The 12,211-nt window shown below is 37.0% G+C and overlaps 1 protein-coding gene across 2 annotated transcripts; it reads left to right on the top strand.

Moving 5' to 3' along the window:
- The first annotated feature begins 3,167 nt into the window (after positions 1-3,167).
- Positions 3,168-11,908, top strand: LOC126596554 (splicing factor U2af large subunit B). Of its 2 annotated transcripts, none has more exons than XM_050263176.1 (10): positions 3,168-3,415; positions 4,367-5,917; positions 6,006-6,143; positions 8,434-8,505; positions 9,271-9,312; positions 9,435-9,524; positions 9,807-9,914; positions 10,191-10,280; positions 10,549-10,628; positions 10,715-11,908. In XM_050263176.1, exons 2-10 carry the CDS (start codon positions 4,496-4,498, stop codon positions 11,493-11,495), a joined length of 2,823 nt encoding a protein of 940 aa, XP_050119133.1. In that variant the 5' UTR covers positions 3,168-3,415; positions 4,367-4,495; the 3' UTR covers positions 11,496-11,908. The 2 variants fall into 2 exon arrangements, with proteins under 2 accessions (XP_050119133.1, XP_050119134.1); XM_050263177.1 differs by having other exon boundaries at positions 3,169-3,415; positions 4,367-5,590.
- Positions 11,909-12,211: the final 303 nt, after the last annotated feature.

Raw genomic sequence — 12,211 nt, 5'->3', positions numbered from 1 at the left:
TTTGGGAGGATTCCGGAGATCTTTCAATCACACTTGTTCATTGTACACTGGATAGTCAGTTTTCGTCATGTACTATTTATATTCAATTTTAAATAAAAAAATTTACAATAATTTCTGATCGCACGATGTATGATGAATGAATGTGATTTAAGGATTCCCAGGATCCTCACAAAAATGATCTAGCGAGGATCCTTATTCCCCGTAAGGCAGCCATTCTCTCTCTAATTAAAAAATAAATAAATAAATTGAAGCTCCCCCCTCCCCTTCCCTCTTTCCCCACTCCCACATTCCCTCACTCTCTTCCGCTCTCCTATTTAAAAAAATTAAAAAAAAAAAAAAACAAACAAAAAAACAAATTTTGACAGGCACTTTGTGTATGGCCATATGTTAGTTTTAAATAAAAAAAATCATAATAATTTATGACCGTATGATGTACGATGAACGGATAAGAGGTGAGGATTCTTAAGATCCTCACAAATCCGAATGGAATCCAAATGAATTACATGTAAGTGAGGCCTTGAAAAAAAACAACAAAATTTTAGTTGTGTGAAATTACATTTCTGCCCATATTTCTTATTCATGTTAAGTTTTAATTAGATGATTAAAATGGTAAATTCATAATGTTTTGGTTGACAATGAGAGTTGTTTTAATATGTAGTTTAGCATATGTAGTTTAGATTAAACACACACAGTATCTAACGAAAATTGACCGCACGATGTACGATGAACGGATAGGATATGAAGATCCCTAGAATCCTCACAAAGATAATTCGGAGAGGATCCTAACCGTAAGGGAGTGCCTCCATATTGCCATGTTTTGGAGACATTGAGGGTGACTCCACTCCACCATAAATTTGAGCTAGATTGTTTCTATATGCTTTGTCCAGCAAGAAAACAAGAAACATGATTTCTCATAGTGTCTTCATATCTACGGTACACTCGCAATTCTCCAACCTAAGGGCAACCACATTTTACAATTGTTTGGTTTAGGTATGTAACAATTTGGTAACTTTCTAAAATAATTTGCTAAACATCCCTTAAAGTTGTGAATACTAACACCATTTGTCATTCCAAAAAGCGGAAGTGTGTAACTTAACAAAGGGGCCAATGTGCGGCCAAGGAAGGAACACTCTCGACCTTTGGGTTCTAGAGCCTGAAGACAAGGCTACTAGTTCTGCGAAGTTCATGGATCGTCGGCGCCGGGCTCGGTCTCAGTTATATTAGTTGTGAGAATGTAACTACGCCGAACCGGTACCAAACTATACGGACACAAACACTCGAAAGAGATAAATGTCTTGATGGTGAATGTAGTTCGGCCGTTGGCGTGCCGAACTCTAAAATGTACTTGTGAGTATCCAATCATAAAATAGCTCGGCATTCAATGTGTTGAGCGCTGGTAAACTGTAACACCTCACCTTGCCAAAAGGGCTAATGAGATGACCTCTGCCAATAAAGACTCGAAAGTCTTTCTCGACCGAGACTTGGATAGATAACTAGTCGACCTCGACGTAGTGCTGTTTATCCAAATTGAAGGTGTTCCACGGTCGGCTAGTTATACGGCGATAGTGCTGTTTATCCAAACTAAAGGTATCACTGGTTGCCTTCACAATGCTGTTTATCCAAACTGAAGATGTGTTGGTGGAAAAAAAAAATAAAAATCTCAAGGTTGTTGAGAGAGTTTGCGAAGGGCAATTTGTGTGTTGAATTGGAGGGGGCTTGAATGATGCACTCCTCCCTCTATTTATAGTAGCAAACTTGCTTCTGATCGAATCAAAACTACACTCGGAGTAGGACTCCTTACCCCGATCCAATCTTATCTAGGCTAGTCCTACTTATTAGGACTTTGAACTTAACCCCTTATCAGGCCACATTCATTCCCAAGCTTTCGCATCCTCATCCTGCCGAGACTCATTTTTGTATTAGGATTCAACTACCCCTTCATGATAGGACACGACCAGCCCCTGAGCAACGCTTTCGGGCTAAGAACAATTCTAAACTCGGCCCAAACTAATATTTTGGGCCCAAACAACTCCTTACACGTGTATTTTTTTTTTCTAATTATAGAAATTTTGGAGTGTAAAATAAGATTTTTGAAGTGCCAATAATAATTTTTTATTTTAATATGAAGTACATTTACGTGATCTTATCATTCTACTACTCTACTTATGCGACAATGCAAAAGTGGTGTTTTACACTAATGGCTAGCCTTTTTTTTTTGACATATTACATTCAAAGTTCAAATCTAGCTTAATGTAATAATATTCCTTGTAAATTTGTAATTATATAAAAATAATAATAATAACATAACAATTGACGACCAGCCAAGAAACAAAAATTCACACCTACGGCATCTCCTGATTTTTACGCCCACACCTACAGCACTCTCTAGTCACACCCTATCTTTCAGTGGCTCTAGTCCGGTTTCAAACAGAAAAAATTCTCCATTTGGTATAAATTATGTAATGTATTGACGATTTACATAAACCAATTAAGTGTCAAAGAAATAGAGGGATGAATGGAAGTGTCATAATACAAGTGCGGGCAAAAGGGCAAACCAAACTCCTCGCAGAAGCACAACTTTCTTCTTTGTGGGGATGGTGCGGGTGGGTTGGTCGGGTTAGACTTTAATTTGTTGGCCTATCCAATAAGCTTGGATTGGAATTGTTCAAACTCTTTTCACCTAAGAAAATCGGCAACCCAACCCATCCAAAGTCATTCTTAGGCGAGTTGGGTTGGGCGGATTCCACGAGTTGGGCTTGGCCGGTTTCTTTCTTATTCTTAATGTAAGTATGAGAGCATATAATTATACGTCAAACTAGGCCTAAATCATGTGAATTTGGTGTTGTCATATCAGTACATGTTACTAATACATAAATTTCACCATTCAAATCAAGCATTAAATTACAAACAAGTACATTTAAAAGTTACTAAATTTCATGTATAAATTTATTTAATATATATCATACATGTATGTTTAAAAACTATTGTCATTCGAGTGGATAAATTTTAATCAAAATAATAATACTTCAACTTTACACAATCCACCTATTAACTGAGTAACTTAATAGAAATAAATGTTTTTAGGTTTACAACCCAACCCAACCCTACCCTACCCCCAACCCAACCCATATCAACCCAACCCAAATCGGGTGGGTTAGTCGGTAGACTGAAATGCACACCCCTACTTCCTTGTGTGCGGATAAACAAACCACCACCTCTCTGCTTTCTCAATTAGGTTTTCCTGTTTTCGCAATTTCCCAATTCCCCCAAACTCCGGAACTCCCTCTCCACCAATTCATAAATGCCTTTGCACTCTCTTCCACACCCCACTACCACTTCCGCCTCTTGCCGCCGCTAAGCCTTCGGAAACGCCACCTCTCTCGGCCTACTTCGCCGCCGGATCTCCGGCCCAAAGGTACAACCTTTTCTTCTGCTTTTCTGCAAAGATAACCGTTTCTTATCTAAGTAGCTTCTTTATTCGTTTCTTAAGAAGTTGAGGTAATGCTTTTCTGCAACTTGGAGTTGGGGTTTAACTGGGCTTTTGTTGCCTTTGGTTGCTGAGAAAACAGAGAAAAGATAATGAAAGTGAAAGTGGGATTGCTGTGTTTAATCCAAAGAATTGGCTGAATTACTTGATTCTTGGGTGCCATTTTAATTTTGATGAAGTATAGTACATAATGTTCAAAAGAGACAAATCATTAATGTTCTTACCCATATTTTGTAACTTATATATTCATGAATAAATAATTGTATACTTTTAACCTTTTTCGCTTTTCCATATCTTAATGTTGTATTTTTGAATGAAACTCATAATTTAGGTAGGTTTGGTGTGGTAATGTAGGAAACGAATCATAATGTATCAAAAGTGCGACAGCTTAGGAGTGTAAAAGACTTATGGATGCATACATTAGCAGTGAATGTCACATGCATGCACTGGACAATTCATCAACTTTGGATCGGTTTTGGTTTTCTAAAAGACGTTAATGTGCTATTACAAATGCGTATTACTGTACCACACAGAAAGACACGGGTAGTTTCCAATGGCCTTTTTTTTTAACTTTGATTGCATTGCATGAATGGTGTACATTTTGGAGTGAAAATTGTCCTTACTATCATGCATATAGTTAAGAAATTTGTTACATGATACAGACACGCAATCATGTAGCATGTATAAAACAAATATGGAGATCTGCTTCACTAGTTTTCATGATTTTATAGTTTCTTTTCCTTTTACAGTCTTCTTGGTATCCATGAATTGTTTGAAACTATTTTATCATTATGTTCTGGAATGTAGTGAGTGGGGCTAAAATTTGTTGATCCACATGGGTCTTTGACTAATATCACGTGCATTTTTTTCTTGGTGCAGCAATATTCACTTTGACTTGTCAATAGAAAACAAGGCTGCTACTAACCTCTTTGCGCACTGGTTTAAACTGTTTCTATGCTCTATTAGAACCTCAGCAATTATTGTTTAACTGCACTTGCATTGGGACAGATGAGCACGTCTAGTCAGCTACAAGAAATTAACAGAAAAACTAGCCAGATTGCCCTGCCTAACCATGATGAAGAAAGCGCTGCTCGAACAAGGCCTTTCAGCTTTGAAGAGATTATGCTTAGGAGGAATAACAAGAAGTTATGTGATAGTGTTGTAAAGGAAGTCGTAGATGTAGGTAATGTACCAAGGGAATCTATGGTTAAAAATTCTTTTGCAAGTTTTGAGTCTGAAAAGGATCACAGACACCATAAAGATTTGCCCCCTGTTGATAAAAAGCCTGCCTCGGAGGATCCAGTGAAGGCATATTCCAGAAAGAAAGAAATATATAATTCCAAGAGTTCTAAAACGGAAGACGGTTTTTCCAAAGGGAAAGTTAGGGGAGGGCATGAGCCAGAAAGCTTGAAGGATAAACCGAGCAAGGATAGAAGAACTGAAGCTAAAGGAGGCACAACTGAAAAACAAATACATGGTAGGAGAAAAATTGACGAGCGCTCAGATAACTTCCAAAAAGAATCTGTAAAGAAGCATTCAAGGGATTTGACAGGAAAGGAGAGACACATGAGCCAAAACAGAGGAAGATCTGAAAGAGAAGCCAAGAGAAAATACCAAAATGGATATGATGAAAAAATTAGAGACAGAAATGCTGCAAAGAAGCATGATTCAGGGAAACATCATCTGTTAGAAACTTCAGAGAGAAAGGAGAGGAAAAAATCATCAAAATTCAATTTCGAAAATTCAAGGCTAAAAAGGGAACGGTCAAGGAGTAGAGACCGTGAGGATACACATAGATTTAGGTCTCCCTCACCAAGGGCACACAATTATACATCTCATAATTTGAGGATCCGCAGCGAGATATCTTCACATTCACTCAAAGACAGGCCTGGAACACAGGATTCTGATATTGACAGGAGTAGAATATCTAATAATGGCTCCAATAGCCACCATCGCCGACATGGTGGGCCGGTGAAAAGGCTTGGTGGTTATTCACCGAGGAAGAGAAGAACCGAGTCTGCTCTTAAGACTCCATCCCCACCTGACCGTTCGCCTGAAAAGAAAAGTGCCAAGTGGGATCATCCCCCTACGGCAACTGACAAGGTATTATCTGGTTCGATTGCTTCTATTTTTAATTCATCAAACTGTAACATGTCTTCAAATGTACATGAGATGGCTATTGCTGTTGCTGTTGCTTCGGCTACTAGGAAATCTATATCTGGGGTTCATCCTAATTCTTTATTGACTAAGAAGAATGCTTCTGTTGACTCGGTCCAACTAACACAAGCTACTCGGCCTATGAGGAGGCTTTATGTAGACAATGTTCCGTCTACAACCTCTGAGAATACTTTAGTGGAATCTCTTAATAATGTTTTGTTGTCTTCGGGTGTCAATCATATCCCAGGAACACGCCCATGCATTAGTTGTGTGGTAAGCGTAGTAAATTTTGAATGTTTATCCCTGTGATACAGCAATTATGACTTAGGAATGAGGCCTGCCTTAACTATTTTAACTGCAGATTACCAAAGACAAAGGTCAAGCTGTTGTGGAGTTTCTTACACCGGAAGACGCCATAGCTGCTCTATCTTTTGATGGCACCGACATCTCTGGTTCTATTCTCAAAATAAGGCGCCCTAAAGACTTTGTTGAAGTGGCTGTAAGAATGATTAAATAACTTTTTCCTCTCATCTTACCTTTTTTATTTTATTTATTTATTTTTTTATCCCATTGTTACTTTATACTGGTTTATGTTGCTTTTTAGTTGTTTGATCTTATTCTTTTGATATACGATCTATGCAGTTATGCTACTTGAATTTTTTGTTCTTATTTTAGCTGTTTAACCACTTATTTTTCTCTGTTATACGTTGACAATGTATTTCAGTTATTTTCTCTGTGGAATCCTTGACATATTATTTCTTGTTATTTTCTATTATTTCATATATGTCTTAGGGGTGACTACTACGAAATCATTCAATACAAATAGCTTTTCAAATTACATAATCTAACAAAGTGGTTATTTTGTTTGCTCTTTGGCTATTTGTTTTTTTTTTATTCATACTTCCATCGCTTCTTTTCTTTATGAAATGGAAGCGATGGACATATGAAATGCAAGAAAATGCCGAGCCGAATTGGATTGAATCTATCCTATTCTTGAGTTCCTGACTTCCTGGTCATTGCACCTTTTGTAGATGGAGCTGGTCATAGAGACATATCCTTAAGACTAGGGTTTGGTTATTTGCTGTGAAATTTTAGTTGGTGGCATTTTTAGTTTTCACAGGTGCCTTGTTATTTATTTCACCTTGGAAGCAGAATCAAGATTGCTTGTTAAATATAACATTGGGATATGTTTCTGTAGCTTCACAAGCTTTCTGTTGTACATGGAATTATTTATTTTGTCCTGTTACACCAGAATTTTTCTGACTGTCATGTTGTAATCTCTTAAATAGGATGTTTATGTTGGGTGTGTCGTAATTCACATTCAGGATGGTGATGAAGCTGACTCCTAAATAAGAAGATTTCCAGGTGTAGTGACAAGTTTGATGTGCTTGCAGCTTCTTCTCTTGATTTGGACTTGGGTCACTGATCTAGGATTTTAAGCAGTAATATTAATGATATGGACCACAATGTTGGCTTGATTTAATGTTCAACATAAAAATTGCATTTAATATTGTCTTTTAGGATACCTTCTCTCATTCCCAGTGGTATTATCTGCTCCTTGAGCCTTGATAAGCTTTCATCCTTTTCACGATAAGCATGTTGTAATAGGCTTATTTTATAGTGTTTTTGAAACTTTACTGAAATTTCGGTTGTCCATTGAGTATTGTATTTAGCATCACCACACATAATTGAAAAAAAGGAACATGCTTTGAGGAGTCTAGCTGTTGTCACTGGATGATTCTGTGCTTAATTGTTTAATTAGTATAATAATAAGTACTGCCATTTTGAGCTCTAGACAAATAGATGGAAGCCATCCAGTTTTTCCAGCCAGTCCAGAGATGCCCAATTATGACGTCAGGGAGTGGGGCAGAGATAGATAGTAGCAGTGTTAGACTATTAGACTATTAGACTATTAGACTATTACAGTTACAGATCAATTCAAGTCCTCTGGTGATTTTCATATGTCTGTCCTTTGCCGAATAAACTCATTCATCCTTATCAGTCTTGCCTTTTGTCTTGTTGCACACCTTCATGGGAACAAACCATCTGGCCAAATGTTTTCTCTTGTAGACTTGTATTCATTATTCATTTTTCCTACAGGCTAGCGTATTAGCTTATCATGGATGCACTATAGTCTATTATGTATTTTTATTTTTTTTTCAACTTAACAATTTATTGAAATTATCTTCCATTTAAATGACTAACCTGACATTTTTCTATCTGTAAATGCTTATTGGTATTCTTGGAATAATGGATGATCTCATTGGATTGACTCTATACTCTATCAAATTTGAACCTTATATATCTCTACTCAATGAATGATAAATTAATTAGATTTTTGATGGAACCATTAGCACGGGATGAAAATAATACCTAATATGTCAATTACATGGTTTCCTACTCGGGATGCGAATTAATGTCATTGATAAAAGACCATATTGATTTTTGTTTACCTTACCAATTTTTCAAATTTGAAATTGAGATTGTCATAAAGGATCTTTTATGGAGTTTGGTAGATTCAATCTGATTAAATATAAATATGACCAACAAATTAATTACAATGAGTCGTATTTATGCATATTTTCTTCTGGATAACAAAAGTGAAATCAGAAGCCCTGGTTTCGTTAAATTTTTAGTTTTAGTTCCTACAATATGGTTATACTCTTCTTTGCTATAAGCTTAAACTTTATTTGGCTGAAGTACTTTCTACTACTGCGTTGCAAATTCTGAGGTATGTTGTGCTTACTATCCATGGAGCAGGTTTTCAGACAGTTGCTATTTTCATGCAGACTGGTGATCCAGAGAAATCAATGGCCGCGGTTGAGACAATGAGTGATGTTGTGAAGGATTCCCCCAACAAGGTATCCTGAGTTAGATAATATTTGTACTAGAAATATCATACAGATGGGTAGCACATTAAAAGGTCAAAAGGTTTGTGTGCAATAAACAACAGATTAATTTTATCAAAAGAATAAACAATGAACCAGTTAACTGTGACTCACTCTCCCTGTCAAGGGTTTCATAATGTGAAATATACAGTTGAAGTTCATTAGGATCCATTCAGCATCAACTGTGATGGTCATGACCGATGTCTTAAAAAAAAAAGTTTATTAAGAAAAGTTTACTTGTTTTGCAAGTTGTGACATTCATTATGATGTTAAAATTTAATGAACTTTTGTGATAGTACACATCTATTGTACAAGAGTGTAATGAATTGTAATCTTGAATCTGATCATCAAATTATACCTTTTTAACGTAACCTATGGAACCTGACATAAGGAGTTGTACCTAAGTCTTACTCTTTATACCTTAATGCATAAATCATTTGTCTAGCTCCTATGCATCAAGAGAACATGCTACTTTTTTATTTGTGACTAAATCTATGCGTGCTGTCATCTATCTTATTGCATGAATGTTTTTTTATTTCTGGGAGGTCGTAACCCTTTTTCATGTGATGTCTAGCATCTAGGTTCTACCTTCTACTAATATAGCCATGCTTCAGATTTTTTGAATTTTCAAATGTTTTCTTCTTCTTTGATTCTGTACCACATGTTTAATGCTGTGATATGTTGCTTTCTTTTGTTGATACCTGGAACTTCTTTCATGTTCTCTGCTTATTTATGCAGATTTTCATTGGTGGAATTTCAAATGCTCTTTCATCAACAATGGTAATATGAAATTATGTTAATTATTCATATAGTTCTCTTTTCCCAACAAATTTGATCCCATCTTTCAGTTCCTATGTTCATTGACCTACTTAGTGACTTGGCCATTAATGCTGCTTTTCCAGCTTTTGGAGATAATTAGTGTCTTTGGACCTTTGAAGGCATACCACTTTGAGGTCAACGAGAAACTTAATGAACCGTGTGCTTTTGTGGAGGTAATAGAGCATATTGAAGGCTCAAGTTAATTTTTGTTTGAAGTATATTTTGAAGCATATTCTTTATAAACATATGTACTAAGTTTTTTGTAAGCATCAATTTTATCTGTTTGTAGTTTGATTACCATGTTGTACTAGTACATTTATTTGGAAAAGACGCATGCCTTTTTGTTGTTGTTTGCCATTGTTGATTTTGAACTCTCTAGTGTTGTATCTTTTAGTTGTTTGGTTGTTTGCCATTGCCCCCTCCTTTTTGCTAATGAGATCTGGATGCTGTGTCAGTATGTAGACCAATCAGTTACTCTCAAAGCATGTGCGGGTCTGAACGGTATGAAATTGGGAGGGAGAGTGCTAACTGCAGTTCAAGCAATTCATGGTGCATCATCCTTGGTACAAATTTCACCCTCTTCCTTTTCAGACGATGTTCATTATCAGTTTTTTTTATTTTACTTGGACATGTTTACTAGAGGTCGCACTTGGTGCGATGGCAAGTGCCTTCGCCCATGAGCGGTAGGTCTCGGGTTCGAGACTTGGGAGCAGCCTCTCCATAAATGGGGGTAAGGCTAGCCGACATTCACCTCTCCCAGACCCTGCGTAAAGCGGGAGCCTTGTGCACTGGGTACGACTTGGACATGTTTACTGATGGAAGAATTAAACTTATGCTAGGAAAATTGTGGAAATACATCATATGAGATACCAGAATATGCAAAGCCACTTCTCCAACAACCATCGCAGGTCCTAAAGCTTAGAAATGTGGTATGGCGGTTGTGCTTGATTTTATGTTTCAATTCTTTTTTCTTATAGTAACTGACTTTGTCTTTTACTTTCTCGTCACCAAGACAAATTTTAAAATCATACGGTGAATAGAAAAACTAAACAATACACAATGGGTATCTTGTAGTAAGAACTATTTGATGAATTGTTTTTTATCTGACAATTTTTATGGGATATTTGAGTTTGTTAGTATAATATATTGGGATCAATTTTTTTATCATTTTCCTAATTGTTCCTCGATGTGAATTAGTTCAATCTTGAGCACTTCTCACTGCTCTCAGAACCAGAAATGGAAGAAGTTCTGGAAGATGTGCGATTAGAGTGTGCCAGGTCCCTGAGAAATTTCGCATTCATTTTTTGTTCATGTTCTTTTTAAACTTTATCTGAGTAAGTGTTAAAGCCCTTAACTCATGCAGGTTTGGTACTATTAAATCTGCAAAGGTTGTCAAGTATCGCAACAATCACATCATCACCCCAGGGACATCTGAAGCTGTTAATGATGCGAAATCTGGAGGCTACCAGAAGAGCTTAGAGTCCGAAGAAACTGGAGCAAAAATAGACGGTAAAGAAGAACATATTGCAAATGAGACCAGGGAAACTAGTGGAGTGGAGATTCCAAACAATGCCAAACAAGTAAAAGAAGAGGAAGTCACAGAAGACAACCGGTTCTATTATGATAAGCCTGCAGATGGTTTTAGAGAGGAAAAATCATGTCAAATGGGTCAATCAGATGATAATATGAAAGCTGAAGGAAGCGACAACCTACCTAACAATTTTCTTGGGGAACACCCGAACCAGCTGAACGGTATGAAAGATGCTTCGGAATGCTGTGATGATTTGGTTACTGATATTAAAATAGAGGACGTAAGCTTGGAAAGCAAATCAATGGCTAAAGAGGATTCAACTCTAAAGGAAGTTGGTATTGAGAGAGAAGAAACTTTTGCTGGAAAGGAGGGCAGTGCTGGAACAGAATCAGATGCTATTCGAAAGAGTGAAATTAATGAAAAGGATCATGGGAAGGACCAGGATTATGATCTTGCAAGAAGATTTGAGCCCGGGTGTGTTTTTGTGGAGTTTGTTAGAGCAGAAGCCTCTTTAAAGGCAGCACATTGTTTACATGGACGGGCTTTTGAGGATCGTATTGTGACTGTGGAGTATGTTTCACTTGATCATTACAAGGCTCAGTTTCCAAATTGAGCGTATTTGGTTGCTCGTGACAATGCTCATTTCGTAATGCCTTAGTCGAATTCTGGTGCGGCGATTTTGGTGACAAAATCTGGTTGGGGCTGTTTTCTTGTTGCAGGTTAGAAATTTTTGTGCTGCAATGCCTAGGTCGAATTCAAAGCGGAGGTGATTTTCTTAGGGAAACTACCCTTGTGGCTGCTGACGAGGTGGTTGTGGTGGCGGCAGCAACTGCGTTGTGTCTTCTGCGGGATTAGGATTATGATTCTCTTTTTCATATTTTGTGTTTTTGTTGAACGGACTCGTACCGATGCGGAAAACAATCCAAGTAATAAGTAAAACAAGTAGAAAGAATTCGACGAACACAACCTCTGTACATGCATGCTTGTCCCGTCTTTCATTCTATCCAGCTACGTACTTGAGACGGCTGTCTTCTGTCTAGTTTTCTTTTTTCTAAACCCATCTTGAATATTCTATTTTTGTTCCCTCAACTCTATTTTACTTTTACCCTCATAAAAATAAACAAACCTGCAAAATGGATGGATTAGACTCTCGTAACGACACTTGTAAGCTCTAAAGGAGTTGACGAATGAGGAACCTTTGCTTCATTTTCCTCAAGTGTAAAATGAGATGTAAATATTGTTTTTATATCTCAAATTTGCATTTCTCTGTTGTAGTTGCTCTAATACCCGTTTTACCCTTACAATTTAACATCCCCAATTTGAAGATTG

Source organism: Malus sylvestris, chromosome 13 (assembly GCF_916048215.2).
Source record: "Malus sylvestris chromosome 13, drMalSylv7.2, whole genome shotgun sequence".
NCBI classification, from domain to species: domain Eukaryota; kingdom Viridiplantae; phylum Streptophyta; class Magnoliopsida; order Rosales; family Rosaceae; genus Malus; species Malus sylvestris.
Note: the sequence above shows the minus strand (reverse complement) of the source record. Positions and strands in the feature narration are given on the sequence as shown.